At 39.3% G+C, this 14606-nt stretch overlaps 2 protein-coding genes across 10 annotated transcripts in view; one reads left to right on the top strand and one right to left on the bottom strand.

Annotated features, from left to right (window-relative positions):
* Positions 1-3457, bottom strand: part of REXO5 (RNA exonuclease 5) — a 77611-nt gene extending 74154 nt beyond the window's left edge. For 2 of the 3 annotated variants that reach the window (XM_060124016.1, XM_060124017.1), the window contains exon 1: positions 2901-3457. In XM_060124016.1, coding sequence (XP_059979999.1) covers positions 2901-3041 — 141 coding nt within the window. In that variant the 5' untranslated portion in view covers positions 3042-3457. The remainder of the gene's footprint in view (positions 1-2900) is intronic. The other variant, XM_060124015.1, reaches the window with a different exon arrangement.
* ERI2 (ERI1 exoribonuclease family member 2) overlaps positions 3442-14606 on the top strand; it is a 40477-nt gene continuing 29312 nt past the window's right edge. For 5 of the 7 annotated variants that reach the window (XM_060124024.1, XM_060124023.1, XM_060124021.1 and 2 more), the window contains exons 1-7: positions 3442-3572; positions 5875-5942; positions 6029-6112; positions 6651-6778; positions 7406-7562; positions 8942-9042; positions 9515-9596. In XM_060124024.1, coding sequence (XP_059980007.1) covers positions 3484-3572; positions 5875-5942; positions 6029-6112; positions 6651-6778; positions 7406-7562; positions 8942-9042; positions 9515-9596 — 709 coding nt within the window. In that variant the 5' untranslated portion in view covers positions 3442-3483. Of the gene's footprint in view, positions 3573-5874; positions 5943-6028; positions 6145-6650; positions 6779-7405; positions 7563-8941; positions 9043-9514; positions 9597-14606 lie in introns of those variants that run through there. The other 2 variants (XM_060124020.1, XM_060124019.1) reach the window with 2 other exon arrangements.

Below are 14606 nucleotides of genomic sequence, written 5' to 3'. Positions count from 1 at the left end.
CCCCGCTCGATGCAACTAGAGAAAGCCCGTGCGCAGCAATGAAGACCCAACGCAGCCAAAAATAAATAAAATAAAAAATAAAATTAGAAAAAAGAAATGGAGGAACAGATAAATGGCAGAACCAAGACTAGAATGCAGGCTGCAAAGCCCAAACTCTTTTCATCTCTACTTTATACGTTTCCCAAGGGATTATACATTACATTGTTTTGTAACCAACTCCTGCCACCGAGAAAAAAAAAAAAACTGGGGCGTTCCCTAGCAGTCCAGTGGTTAGGACTAGGCGCTTTCACTGCCATGGCCCAGGTTCAATCCCTAGTCAGGGAACAGAGATCCCGCAAGCTGCGTAGCATGGCCAAAAAAAAAAATAATCTGTAAATATCTTTCCATATCTGTTAAACATAACAAAAGTCAATTTTAATAATAGTCCACTCTTTCAATTTACTTAAAACATAATTTATTTGAAAAAAATTCCCTATTGATGACACTGTTGTTGTTCTAAAAAATTATGAACAGTATTATGATAAGCATCCTTGTACACCTATTTTCTCAGGATAAATTCCTGGTCAAAATAAGCATGTATATCTTATATTCTGATAATATTGCTAACTCCTGAAAGAATATACCAATTTATATTTACCAAACAAAACTGTATGATATTGATAATGTATGAGTAAGGAATCTATATGGCAGTGAGTAATCATGGTTGCCAAACACGCGATGTCAGAGGCTGAGCAGGGTGAGGAGGGCATCCTATAGGGGAGAAAGCCCAGGACTAGGGGTAGGAACCCAGGATATATATGCAGGACAGTGGCCCAATGTGAAGTGTCAAAGCCTGAGCGGTATGAGGAGGGCATCCATGCAGTGGCAACTGGAGAGCAGTTAGGCTGGCATCAGATGTCAGAAATTGTTTACGGTAAGGAGGGCATCAATGCTGAAGGAAAAAGAGGGCTGTCACCGAATTCAAAGCCTGAAAAGGGTGCGGGTGTCCATGTGAGAAGGATGAGGGTAGTAGCTTGTCACAGCAGCAATGAAGGCATTCAGATAGGAGAGTGACCTGGTATAAGACGCAGAATGACAAGGGCCCAAGCAGGGTAAGGAAAGTGTGAGGGTGTGGGGCAATGGCAGCAATGGGGGACTGATCAAATATATTGAAGATAATGGGAGTCAGGTTTCTCACTGTTATATAAGGAAGTTATAAATATGAAAAGGGAGAAAACTAGAATGAACCCTGTGGAATTGGATTGGAAGTAAAGATACTGATATGAATTCAGTTTTTCAATATGTATACAGAAAAATATTTAAATGTAAACATACGTATGTGTGTATAAACATATGCACACATATTACCTAGCTCTCTTTTTGGGAGTAGTGACATACCAATAGCAATAAACACATCTAACACCCAGATCTTGATTTCTAAATGTCACTCTCCACTAAAAAGAACTAAGTCTCCTGGCAGAAGTAGCCGATTCCAGGGCTGGGGCAGGGAAAGCACAGAAGAGTCTGGAACATTTTTTTGTGCCAGAAAAACAAGGAAATGCTCAAGCATGATGGGGTCATGTTAAAGGGACACAGAAGCTAGCTTAATGGCCAAATCTGGGATATTTTGAGCAGCAAAATACAGTAATGGATTATAACTCAATGAATAAAATAGGTATCCACAAATTCATACTAATAAAAAAATGAATAAACTGCAAGTTTAATGAGGAAGCATCTTCCCACAAAACAACAGAGAAGAAGAGTAACTTTAGAGAAGTTTAGCACACACGTTCTTAATCAAGTTATCAAGGTTAACATCACCAGTAATGGGACAAATCAAACTTGTGTACAACCTGATAAAATACAAGAGAACAGAATATCACTTCTGTGATATTCCTGCCAAAGATGTATAATCTGAATCTAATTAATGAGGAAACAAACAAACCTAACTTCTACAAAATAACTGGTCCAGGATTCTTCAAAGGTAGTAATGTCACAAATGTCAAAGAAAAGACCGAACAGTTGTTTGAACTGAAGGAGACATGACAACTAACTGTAACACGTGATTCTAGACTTGATCTTAATGCTAAAAAGGACATTATTAGAACAACTGGAGAAACTTGAATGGGGTCTGAGTATTAGATGGTAGCAATATATCCATGTTATTTCCTGATTTTGATGGTTGCATTTTAGTTATGTAGATTGTTTATAGGAAATATGTAAACACTAAAATATGGGTGGGGGGAGGCATTCTGTTAGCAACTACAGTACTTTCAAATGTTGGCTGGGGGGTAGTTTTTGATACTGTCCTTGCAAATTTTCTTTAAGTTTGTTTCAAAATAAAGTGATGAGACTGTCAACTTCTTTTGACTTTCTACCACGTTAACCTTTAAAAAATTGCTTTGCCAATCGGATAGGCCAAAAAAAAGAAAAAGGAATCCCATTTAAAAAACTTTTCATAGCACTAATTCCCTTCTATATAACTGATTTATCATTATCTATTGTTTATCTTCTTTTTCTCTCCACTAGTAAAGGTAGTAGTGATCTCTGTTTATTCACTGATGTACCCCAAGTGCCTAGGAAGACAATAGAAATCTGATGACTAAAGGGATGAAAGGCATTATTTAGCTCTCAATAAATGACAGAGATGGTCATCAATCTTATTCCCCTATGGGAATGTAAACTGCACGAGTGCAGGGGATTTTGTGCTTTTATGCACTGGGATACTTCCAGAAGCTAGAGCAATTCCTGGCATACAGAAGACTTCAATAAATATCTGTTGAACGAACATTCTTCTCGTGTGCCAGGCACAATACCTGTTTTAAACCGCCAATATCAGCCCTAAGGTATGTGGTATTGTATTATCATTTGGGAGCTCCAAACTGCCTCGGGCCGCCCATTCGGGATCCCCCGTTGCTCACCTTGGCCTCGGGCTGCTGCCTCTCCTCAAGATCCCAACGGTCTCTCATCACCTCTGACGCCCCGACCAGCTTATTCGGGACCCGCCTCCTCTTCCTGCCCTTCTTGGGGGTCCTCTCGGTCCTTTCCTTCTCTGGCTCCATGAACCTGTGGAGAAAGATCGGTTAGAGATGAGAAAACCACGACGCCCAGATGGCCCGGGCCATCTCCTGAGTGGGGAGCACAAGGGTTTCGACAGCCTACAACCCTCCTCAGATCCTCTCCTTAATTCAGTTTACGAAGTGCTCCCCGCCCCCCTCGGAAAGGGAGGGTGCCAACGGTCTTCCCCGTTAACGCGGCAAAGAAAACCACGCCGCACCAACCCAAACGGTTTTACAGTTGACGCCGGAGGCCGGATTCGATACGCTTCCCCAACCGCAAACGCGCCTCCGCCTGTTGGAAAAGAGGGAAGGGGGGGCGCTGTCTTCCCTGCCAAAACCACTCCCCACGCCCCAGATTCCCCGAAGACGCCGAAGAGAAGCAGGGCGGAGAACACCGACAAACGCCGCCGCTGTAACGACCTCCGCAGCGGCGCGCAGCTTTTGAATGGGCCGGAAGAGGAAGTACAGCGACTTCCGGCAGTTGGGCTGTGAAGAGAAAGGAGCGTCGGGAATGGCAACCAAGAGGCTTGCACGGTACGGTAGGGGGCTCCGGGCGGTGGGGGGGGGGGGGTCGGTCCTGGTCCGGCGCTGGCGTCCGCAGTGTCAGCCTCCGTTCTCTGAGCTCGGGCGTCCCAACCTGTACTGGCCAGCCCAGGCTGAAAGGTCTCTGCCTGGACCTCAGTCTCGAGCCTCTGGCAGCCCTCTGCGCGAGCGTGGAAGGACCAAGGCTCTCGACTCTGTGCCCTTGAGCCACAGTCTGCCTATACCAGGCCTCGGGAAACTATTAAGAACGACCCTGGAGGGCCGTTCGGAGGTCGCAGGGAGCCCCGACCGCACTCAGCAAGCCGTTCACCCCACGACTTACTCGTGATCCCTTTAATTCACAATGTGAATCATTGTGGCCTTTTTCCTGATTCTTGGACACGCTGTTCACGTTTGTGATTAATAGAAGCAGTATAATGCATTAGTGAATAGTATGGGTTTCACAGTTGGATGATCCTTGGTTCACAGACTAAATATGTGTTTTCTGGCAAATTGCTGAGTTCGTTTTCTCATCCATTAAATATAGGTAGCAAAAGTGACTACTTTGTACAGTTGTTGAGGATGAAAGGAGATCACCATCTTAGTTCAGTGCCTACTATGTAGTGAGCAGTCAGTAGGTGTTACCCATTATTCTCAACTCCCCATCACAGGTCAAACAAAAAACTAGAACAGGAGGTGTCTACCTAGTTAAACTCTACTTAGCACAGTTTTGTCTCAGGGCACTTAGGACCTCAGTAAGCATGTAAGCTGTTAGGGTAGGGGTTCCCTGGAGAAAGAGAACCAGGCATGGCTTTCTTAACATAAGAGAAGCCATTTTTGGCCGAAGCCATTTTGTAATCTAAGCCTGGACACAATGCTTGTCCTTGAAGAGGTCTCAGTAAGTAATGATCTTAAAGGAACAAAAGAATGCAGAAACGAACGACTGTTAGGCAAGAGAAGCAACAGTGGCAAAGATAATATATTAGTTGTAAAGACCAATGGTTCTGGGAATTCCCTGGTGGTCCAGCGGTTAGGGCTTCACACTTCCACTGCAGCCGGCACGGGTCCGATCCCTGGTTGAGTAACTAAGATCCTGCAAGACACGTGGTGCGGCCAAAAAAAAAAAAAAAAAAGACTCCTAGTTCTGTTTCAGTGGTAAAGATTAGCCTGAGGTGCTCAACCACCAGATCAGCTGGAACCCAAGGGATGATGATGTTGACCTTTTTTGACCCTCTTATATCAGCTAAAGCTTGGAATCTTTCATGAATATGCATGTACCCTTAGCTGAAAACGTCCCCAATTTTGCAGTTGGGAGAAACACTGCTTTGGAAAGGATCCCCGCTGTTCTACTTACTTGCTGCAAGTAATAAATCCTTCCCTCTCCTGCTCTTTTTTTAAATTAATTTATTTTATTTTATTATTTATCTTTGGCTGCGTTGGGTCTTCGTTGCTGCACGAGGGCTTTCTCTAGTTCCAGAGAGTGATTACTACTCTTCATTGCGGTGCGCGGGCTTCTCATTGCTGTGGCTTGCCTTTGTTGCGGAGCACAGGCTTTAGGCGTGTGGGCTTCAGTAGTTATGGCACGTGGGCCCAGTAGTTGCGGCTCACCGGCTCTAGAGCACAGGCACAGTAGTTGTGGCACATGGGCTTAGTTGCTCCGTGGCATGTGGGATCTTCCCGCAGCAGGGTTCGAACCTGTGTCCCCTGCGCTGGCAGGCGGATTCTTAACCACTGAGCCACCAGGGAAGACCCCCTTCTCCCACTCTTTGCCTTGGTTGTGTCTTTTGGCTTGACAGCCACCAAGAGGGGAGCACAGTTTTCAGGTAACAAGCTCTTCCCTTTCTGTGGACTCAGCATGTTGCCCTTAAAGATCCTTTATCATATATTACCTTTCAGTAGTTTGCTATGGATATCTAGTTTCTTTACCCAGATATTTTAAGCTCCGAGAAGACTGGACCTGCCCTGTCTCCTCTCAGCTGTGCTGTACACATAGCAAGGGCTTGAAAAATGCAAAAGAAAAAATAACTTAGCTTTTCAATGCATCTTTAAAATCACTTGAGTTCCTCAGTATTACTGTAAAATAAGGGGAGCACAAAGAATTGGTCTAAGTTTGCAAATATGCACTTTGAGGCCCATGCAGGTAGAATGACTACTAAAGTCAAAAGAGTGCAAAGAACCAGTCTAGTTCAATTTCCTCTCAATCACAATACATCAAACCATTAATAATGAGGGTTATACCATCAGTTTGTTAGCTCATATAGGCAGGAGTATGAATGAATTTGTTGAGCATACCTGGATTATTTTACATTTTTAGGCAGCTTGGATTAATTAGAAGAAAGTCAATTGCACCGCCAAATGGAAATCTAGGAAGAAGCAAATCTAGTAAGTAGTGTGCTTCATTTCTTTATTTTCTGTAGCCTTGCATTTTTAACACTGGTAAAACATAAGGACACTCTGATCTTTTGCAGAGCAGTTGTTTGACTACTTAATTGTCATTGATTTTGAGTCGACTTGTTGGAATGATGGGAAACGCCACCGTAGCCAGGAAATAAGTAAGTCTGAACTTGACTGCAAATGGCCAAAGGTAACACTAGATAAGTTACTTTAAAGTTTATAGATATAAAACAGTTAACAGTTAAAGAAAACAAAATGATCTATGAATTGGTAATTTACTATAAAATCTGACTTGACAAAAAAACCCAAAAACCTAATACCTAATTGTGTCATCATATAAAATAATTGTTTTAGGATTATATACAAAATCTCAATTGCATAGAAGCTGAAAAGAACATAATGCCTTTGCAAAAAGAAGTATGTTTCAATTTTCATATGGTCTTCATATTTAATTATGGAAATATATTCAAGAGTTTTAAGTAGATATACCTGTAACTTGAATAGTTTGACTTATTCTTTGGCATAACTTTAACCATTACATTACACTGCTTTGGTCATTTTAATATGCTTTTACTAAAACAATGATTGTTTAATAATGAATGCTATATGATGGTAATATATATTTAATTTAGAGTGATTGCAGCATTAATTTAACAATTGTATATTCAAGTGTCAATTGATGATTCTTTCATGTAGTTGAATTTCCAGCTATATTGCTAAACACATCAACTGGAGAGATTGAATCTGAGTTCCATGCTTATGTTCATCCTCAGGAACATCCAATTCTTTCTGAATTTTGCATGGAACTAACAGGCATAAAGCAGGTATGCCCTTCTCTTTTCCTCATTTCTCTTCTCATCCTCCCACCCCAACAAAAAAAAAGCAGGCGAGATGCATACATTAAAATTCAGAAATCAGTTTCAAAAAGAAAATAAAAGCTATATGCCATTTGGAATTAGATTTATTCACTGTTAGGAGATATAATGTCCCCTCCAGAATCTTGGAATCTTTAAAAATTAGAAAGAATTGGACTTTCCCGTGGTTAAGACGCTGTACTTCAAGGGCACAGGTTCGATCCCTGGTCAGGGAACTAAGATCCCACGTGGTGTGACAAAAAAAAAAAAAAGAAAGAAAGAAAGAATAGTGTTATAAAGATGTATATCAATTTCCATACTTTATGGAAATTAAGTGACATCAAATTTCTGTTGATCGAGATATATTTATTGTATTTCTGTGTGATTTAGATTGATCAACCGAATTTTTCTTACCTTGCAGAATTCTAACCATTATATTATTTCTCTCCCATGTGTTTTAACATCTTTTCACTAGATGAACTCTTTGCCAGTTAGAATTTCTTCTTCTTTGTTGTATATCCCCCACACACCGCCTACTTATGTGCTCAATAATTATGGAATTCAGTTGTTGAATTCAGATTTTATGACTCTATTCAGGCTCAAGTTGATGAAGGAGTCCCTCTGAAGATTTGCTTATCTCAGTTCTGTAAATGGATTCAGAAGATTCAGCAACAGAAGAAAATTACTTTTGCTACTAGGGTTTCAGATATTTCTACTTCTGAAGTAAAATTATGTGCATTTGTTACTTGGTCAGGTAAAAAAAAAAAAGTTGTATCTATCAATCATAAATGAGTAGTGTTGCCACCGTATAATTCTTTATCTCTGGTAGGAATTATACTTGTTAGCTTCTTGGGCCACGAAAAGAAATCTAAGTGTCTAGCAGATGTTAACCAAGAAAAGTAAATTTATTCATATTTAAAATTTTTTAAATACCTTAAAAATTTAAGCCCTAACTTTAAAGAATCTTTCTAGACTGCTCCTCTCTGTTCTCCTGAATCCAGGCAAAGACTGGTGAAAACTCTTAGCATGCTATTTTCTATAACTTTGAAAAAAAAGAGTCCTTATTCAACTCACAACCTTTGCTTTTATACTTTCACACTTCTAATGTAGACATCAAGGAAAAAATGGGCCATTTAAAGTAGACCTTTTCTATGCCCATGTTAGAGCATTCCCGTTAATAGTCATTGATAGCAGTGCTGTGCCATTGATAGCATAGCACTGATAGTCTTGGGTCTGTATGATCAGGCCACTCAAGATGGCTGTTCTCTTGTTCTCTGTACATCCCCTGATTGACCAGTCCCTGCTTTACTTAACACCCTACTCATATGACTGACCTCCCCTCTTAATACATACTTGCCCCTGGCCCCAGCTAGTGATTGTTCTAATCTTTAGATCAGAATATCTCCACCATGATAGCTTATCAAAGGGGCATAAGGGCTTGTTCCTCAGCTGGTTTCCCTGGGAACTCATGAGCCAACCTGATGTCAATTCCCCCGGTAACACTTAGCAGAAGACTGCTGCCATCTGCTTCGCGTGGTGGAGTGTCGCTCCAAGACCTTGCTTCAGACATGTATGATCCCCCTGTTCATTAAATCCTTGATGTCTGTGTCACCGATTCAGGCTCTTTATTCTGTCTTGAGGTTGGGCAAGTACAGGGCTTGCAGGCCTGTGGGGTATAGCCCAAAAGGGTCCCTGTAAGATGTTTGGTTTCTCCATTACATTAATATTTTCTAGAATGTTGAAAGCAGATAATCTTTTCCATCTAGACCTTGTAATGTGACACCTTACTCTTCTTCTGAAGTATCTGTGTTTTAGTGTGTTTTTAAGAAATCATTTTGAAACTTAATTACCAACCTAATTTCTTAATAGTAAGTTTTGAATAATTGTTAGATATTACCAGGGCAATTAAATCTTACTCTTCTTTTATATATTATATAGTATGTTATATATACCATATATACTATATATTATATTTAAAATATAGTATATTATTATAATATATGCTTTCATATATTATTCTAAGTCCTGCTATTCTGTTTTATGTCATCTTTCACCATTTTATTTGTAAATGATAGCGTAAGTAAAAACTGCTGGCATCATTGACTTTGTTCTATTTTAATATACTTAATGCAGACTGGGACTTGGGAGTTTGCCTGGAGTATGAGTGTAAAAGAAAACAGTTGTTAAAACCTGTGTTCCTTAATTCTTGGATTGATCTCAGAGTAACTTACAAGGTAAGGGTCAAAGATGGGGGCATGTTCACTTTCTTTCTATTAAAAAATGATTAAACTTTATCCCATGCATGGGTATGAGTTTCTACAAACAAAATATTTTGTTTTGAAACATTCACATAAATACTTTTCTTAAAGTATATAGAACAACACAAAAATAAGCACATTCCAAATCTAATAGAATAAAAATTATGAGAAGTAAATGGTTAATACCTAGCCCCTAAGGGACCTCCCTGGTGGTCCAGTGGTTAAGACTCCACACTCCCAATGCAGGGGGCCCAGGTTCGATCCCTGGTCAGGGAGCTAGATCCCACATGCCACAACTAAAGATCTCACGTGCTGCAACAAAGATCCCACAACTAAGACCCTGTGCAGCCAGATAAATATTAAAAAAAAAAAAAAACTGTTTTAAAAAAATACATAGCCTTTCAAATAGTAATCATTTTTTAAGACATATTGTCTTTTATTTGACTAGATTTTCTACAGGAGAAAACCAAAAGGACTAAGTGGTGCCCTGCAGGAAGTGGGAATAGAATTCTTGGGACGAGAACATTTCGGTTAGTATAATTTAAAATTTTATTATGTAAGTCATTCTAATTTTATACAGTCTTTCATTTGAACCTCATTTTTTGATGATATCATTAACAAGGAATATGCTTCAGCCTGAAAAAAGCCCTAATCTATGCAATTCAAATTGTTTCCAAGATTTTCAAATTACCACTTTCATAAAATATTGTAAGATAAAGACTGTCATGTAGTGGCTTTCTACTTGCTAAAAAGAATGAAAAGAATTAGCCAAATCAAATGGAGATTATAAACAAATGCCCAAATAATACAGTGGACTAGGGAAAGAACTGAGCAAGACTATTAGATTACTCATAAAACATGGTCCCTACAGAATGTTGGTCATATATTATTTTTTAATTTTAATTTTATTGGAATATAGTTGATTTACAATGTTGTGTTAGTTTCAGGTGTACAACAAAGTGATTCATATATACATATATTCATTCTTTTTTAGATACTTTTCTCATATAGGTTATCACAGAATATTGAGTAGAGTTCCCTGTGCTATACAGTGGGTCTTTGTTGGTTATCTATCTTATATATAGTAGTGTGTGTATGTTCATCCCAAGCTCCTGATTTATACCTCCCCCCAACGTTTCCCCTTTGGTAACCATAAGGTTTTTTCGATATCTGTAAGACTGTTTCTATTTTGTAAATAAGTTCATTTGTATCTTTTTTTAAAAATTAGATTCCACATATGACCAGTATCATATGATACTTTGTATTTTTCTGTCTGACATACTGCACTTAGTATGATAATCTCTAGGTCCATCCATGTTGTTTCAAATGGCATTATTTCATTCTTTTTTATGACTGAGTAATGTTCCACTGTATATATGTACCACGTCTTCTTTATGTATTCCTCTGTTCATGGACATTTAGGTTGCTTCCATGTCTTGGCTATTGTAAATAGTGCTGCACTGAACATTGGGGTGCATGTATCTTTTCAGATTATGGTTTTCTCTGGATATATGCCCAGGAGTGGGATTGCTGGATCATATGGTAGTTCTATTTTTAGTTTTTTAAGGAACCTCCATACTGTTCTCCATAGTGGTTTTACCAATTTACATTCCCACCAACAGTGTAGGAGGGTTCCCTCTTCTCCACACCTTCTCCAGCATTTATTGTTTGTAGACTGTTTGATGATGGCCATTCTTACCGGTGTGAGATGATACCTCACTGTAGTTTTGACTTGCATTTCTCTGATAATTAGTGATGTTGAACATTTTTTCATGTGCTTTTTGGCCATCTGTATGTCTTCTTTGGAGAAATGTCTATTTTGGTCTTCTGCCTATTTTTCATTTGGGTTGTTTGGGGTTTTTTTGACATAGAGCTGCTTGAGCTGTTCGTGTATTTTAGAGATTAATCCCTTGTAGGTCGCTTTGTTTGCAAATATTTTCTCCAATTCTGTGGGTTGTCTTTTTTTTTTTGTTTATGGTTTCCTTTGCTGTGCAAAAGCTTTTGAGTTTAATTAGGTCCCAATTGTTTGTTTTTATTTTCATTACTCTAGGAGGCAGATCAAAAAAAATATTGCTGCAATTTATGTCAAAGAGTGTTCTGCCTAGGTTTTCCTCTGTTTTATAGTATCCAGCCTTGCATTTAGACCTTTGATCCATTTTGAGTTTATTTTTGTATACGGTGTTAGAGAATGTCCTAATTTCATTCTTTTACATGTAGCTGTCCAGTTTTCCCAGCAGCACTTATTGAAGAGACTGTCTTTTCTCCATTGTATATTCTTGCCTCCTTTGTCATAGATTAATTGACCATAGATGCGTGAATTTATTTCTGGGCTTTCTATCCTGTTCCATTGATCTATGTATCTGCTTTTGTGCCGGTGTGATACTGTTTTGATTAGTGTAGCTTTGTAGTATAGTCTGAAGTCAGGGAGCTTGATTCCTCCAGCTCCCTTTTTCTTTCTCAAGATTGCTTTGGCTATTCAGGGTCTTTTGTGTTTCCATGCAAATTAAAATTTTTGTTCTAATTTTGTGAAAAATGCCATTGATAATTTGGTAGGAATTGCATTGAAACTGTATCTTGCTTTGGGTAATATAGTCATTTTGACAATATTGATTCTTCCAATCCAAGAACACAGTATATCTTTCCATCTGTTTGTGTCGTCTTTGGTTTCCTTCATCAGTATCTTATAGTTTTCTGAGTACAGGTCTTTTGTCTCCTTGAGTAGCTTTATTCCTAGGTATTTTATTCTTTTTGATGCAATGGTAAATGGGATTGTTCCCTTAATTTCTCTTTCTGATCTTTCGTTGTTAGTGTATAGGAATGCAAGAGATTTCTGTGCATTAATTTTGTATCCTGCATCTTTACCAGATTCATCGATGAGCTCTAGTAGTTTTCTGGTAGCAACTTTAGAATTTTCTATGCATAGTATCACATCATCTGCAAACAGTGTCAGTTTTACTTCTTCTTTTCCAATTTGGATTCCTTTTATTTCTTTTTCTTCTCTGATTGCCATGGCTAGGACTTCCAAAACTGTGTTGAATAGAAGTGGCGAGAGCCTTGCCTTGTTCCTGCTCTTAGAGGGAATGCTTTCAGCTTTTCACCATTGAGAATGATGTTAGCTGTGAGTTTGTCATATATGGCCTTTATTATGTTGAGGTAAGTTCCCTCTGTTCCCACTTTCTGGAGAGCTTTTATTATAAATGGATGTTAAATATTGTCAAAAGCTTTTTCTGCATCTATTGAGATGATCCTATAGGGTTTTTTTTTAACTTTTTATTTTATATTGGAGTATAGTTGATTAACAATGTTGTGTTAGTTTCAGGTGTACAGCAAAGTGATTCAGTTATACATATACATGTGTCTATTCTCTTTCATATCCTTTTCCCATTTAGGTTGTTACATAATATTGAGCAGAGTTCCCGGTGCTATGCAGTAGGTCCTTGTTGGTTATCCTTTTTAAATGTAGCAGTGTGTACATGTCAATTCCAAACTCCCTTACTATCCCTCTCCCCACTCACCCCTGCCAATCATACGTTTGTTCTCTAAGTCTGTGAGTCTGTTTCTGTTTTGTAAATAAGTTCATTTGTATCATTTTTTTAGATTCCACATATAAGTGATATTTGATATTCATCTTTCTCTGACTTACTTCACTCAGTATGACCATCTCTAGGTCCATCTATGTTGCTGCAAATGGCATTATTTCATTCTTTTTAATGGCAGAGTAATATTCCATTGTATATATGTACCACATCTTCTTTATCTATTCTTCTGTCGATGGACATTTAGGCTGCTTCCATGTTTTGGAAACAACGCTGAACATTGGGGTGCATGTATCCTTTCAGACCATGTTTTTCTCCAGATACCTGCCAGGAGTGGGATTTCACGATCATATGGTAGCTCTATTTTTAGGTTTTTAAGGAACCTCCATACTGTTTTCCACAGTGGCTGCACCAATTTACATTCCCACCAACAGTGTAGGAGGTTTCCCTTCTCTCCACACCCTCTCCAGCATTTATTGTTTGTGGATTTTTTGATGATAGCCATGCTAACTGGTGTGAGGTGATATCTCATCGTAGTTTTTTTTTTTTTTTTGCGGTACGCGGGCCTCTCACTGTTGCGGCCTCTCCCGTTGCGGAGCACAGGCTCTGGACGCGCAGGCCCAGTGGCCATGGCTCACGGGCCCAGCCGCTGCGTGGCATGCGGGATCCTCCCGGACCAGGGCACGAACCCTTGTCCCCCGCATCAGCAGGCAGACTCTCAACCACTGCACCACCAGGGAAGCCCTCATCGTAGTTTTGACTTGCATTTCTCTAATAATTAATGATGTTGAACATCTTTTCATGTGCCTTTTAGCCATGTGTATGTTTTCTTTGGGGAAATGTCTGTTTAGGTCTTCTGCCCCTTTTTTGATTGGGTTGTTTGTTTTGCTGATATTAAGCCACATGAGCTGTTTGTAAATTTTGGAGACTAATCCCTTCTCAGTCACATTGTTGGCAAATATTTTCTCCTAATCTGTGGGTTGTCTTTTCGTTTTGTTTATGGTTTCCTTTGCTGTGAAAAAGCTTTTGAGCTTAATTAGGTCGCATTTGTTTATTTTTGTTTTTATTTCCATCATTCTGGGAGACAGATCAAAAAAGATATTGCTGTAATTTATGTCAAAGAGCGTTCTGCCTATGTTTTCCTCTAACAGTTTGATAGTGTCCAGTCTCACATTTAGGTCTTTAATCTATTTTGAGTTTATTTTTGTGTATGGTGTTAAAGAATGATACTAGAGACAAATGAAAACAAAAGCACAACGATCCAAAACCTACAGAATGCAGCAAAAGCAGTTCTAAGAGGGAAGTTTATAGCAATACAATCTTACCTCAGGAACCTAAAGCAACTAGAGAAAGAAGAACAAACAAAACCTAAACTTAGTAGAAGGAAAGAAATCAGAAAGATCAGAGCAGAAATAAGTGAAATAGAGATGAAGAAAACAATAGCAAAGATCAGTGAAACTAAAAGCTAGTTCTCTGAGAAGATAGACAAAATTGATAAATGTTTAGCCAGATTCATCAAGAAAAGAAGGGAGAGGACTCAAATCAATAAAATTAGAAATGAAAAAGGAGAACTTAACAACTGACACCACAGAAATACAAAGGATCATAAGAGACTAGCAACTGTATGCTGATAAAACGGACAACCTGTAAGAAATGGCCAAATTCTTAGGAAGGTACAACTTCTCAAGACTGAACCAGGAAGAAATAGAAGATATGAACAGACCAATCACAAGTAATGAAATTGAAACGGTGATTAAAAAAGTCCCAACAAACAAAAGTCCAGGACTAGATGGCTTCACAGGTAAATTCTATCAAACATTTAGAGAAGGGCTTCCCTGGTGGCGCAGTGGTTGAGAGTCTGCCTGCCGATGCAGGGGACACGGGTTCGTGCCCCGGTCCGGGAGGATCCCACCTGCCGCGGAGCGGCTGGGCCCTTGAGCCATAGCCACTGAGCCTGCACGTCCGGAGCCTGTGCTCTGCAACGGGAGAAGCCACAGCAGTGAG

The sequence above is a fragment of the Lagenorhynchus albirostris genome, chromosome 15 (genome assembly GCF_949774975.1).
Source record: "Lagenorhynchus albirostris chromosome 15, mLagAlb1.1, whole genome shotgun sequence".
In the NCBI taxonomy this organism is placed as follows: Eukaryota; Metazoa; Chordata; class Mammalia; order Artiodactyla; family Delphinidae; genus Lagenorhynchus; species Lagenorhynchus albirostris.
The sequence above is the reverse complement of the archived record's forward strand: the minus strand, read 5'-3'. Positions and strand labels throughout refer to the sequence as shown.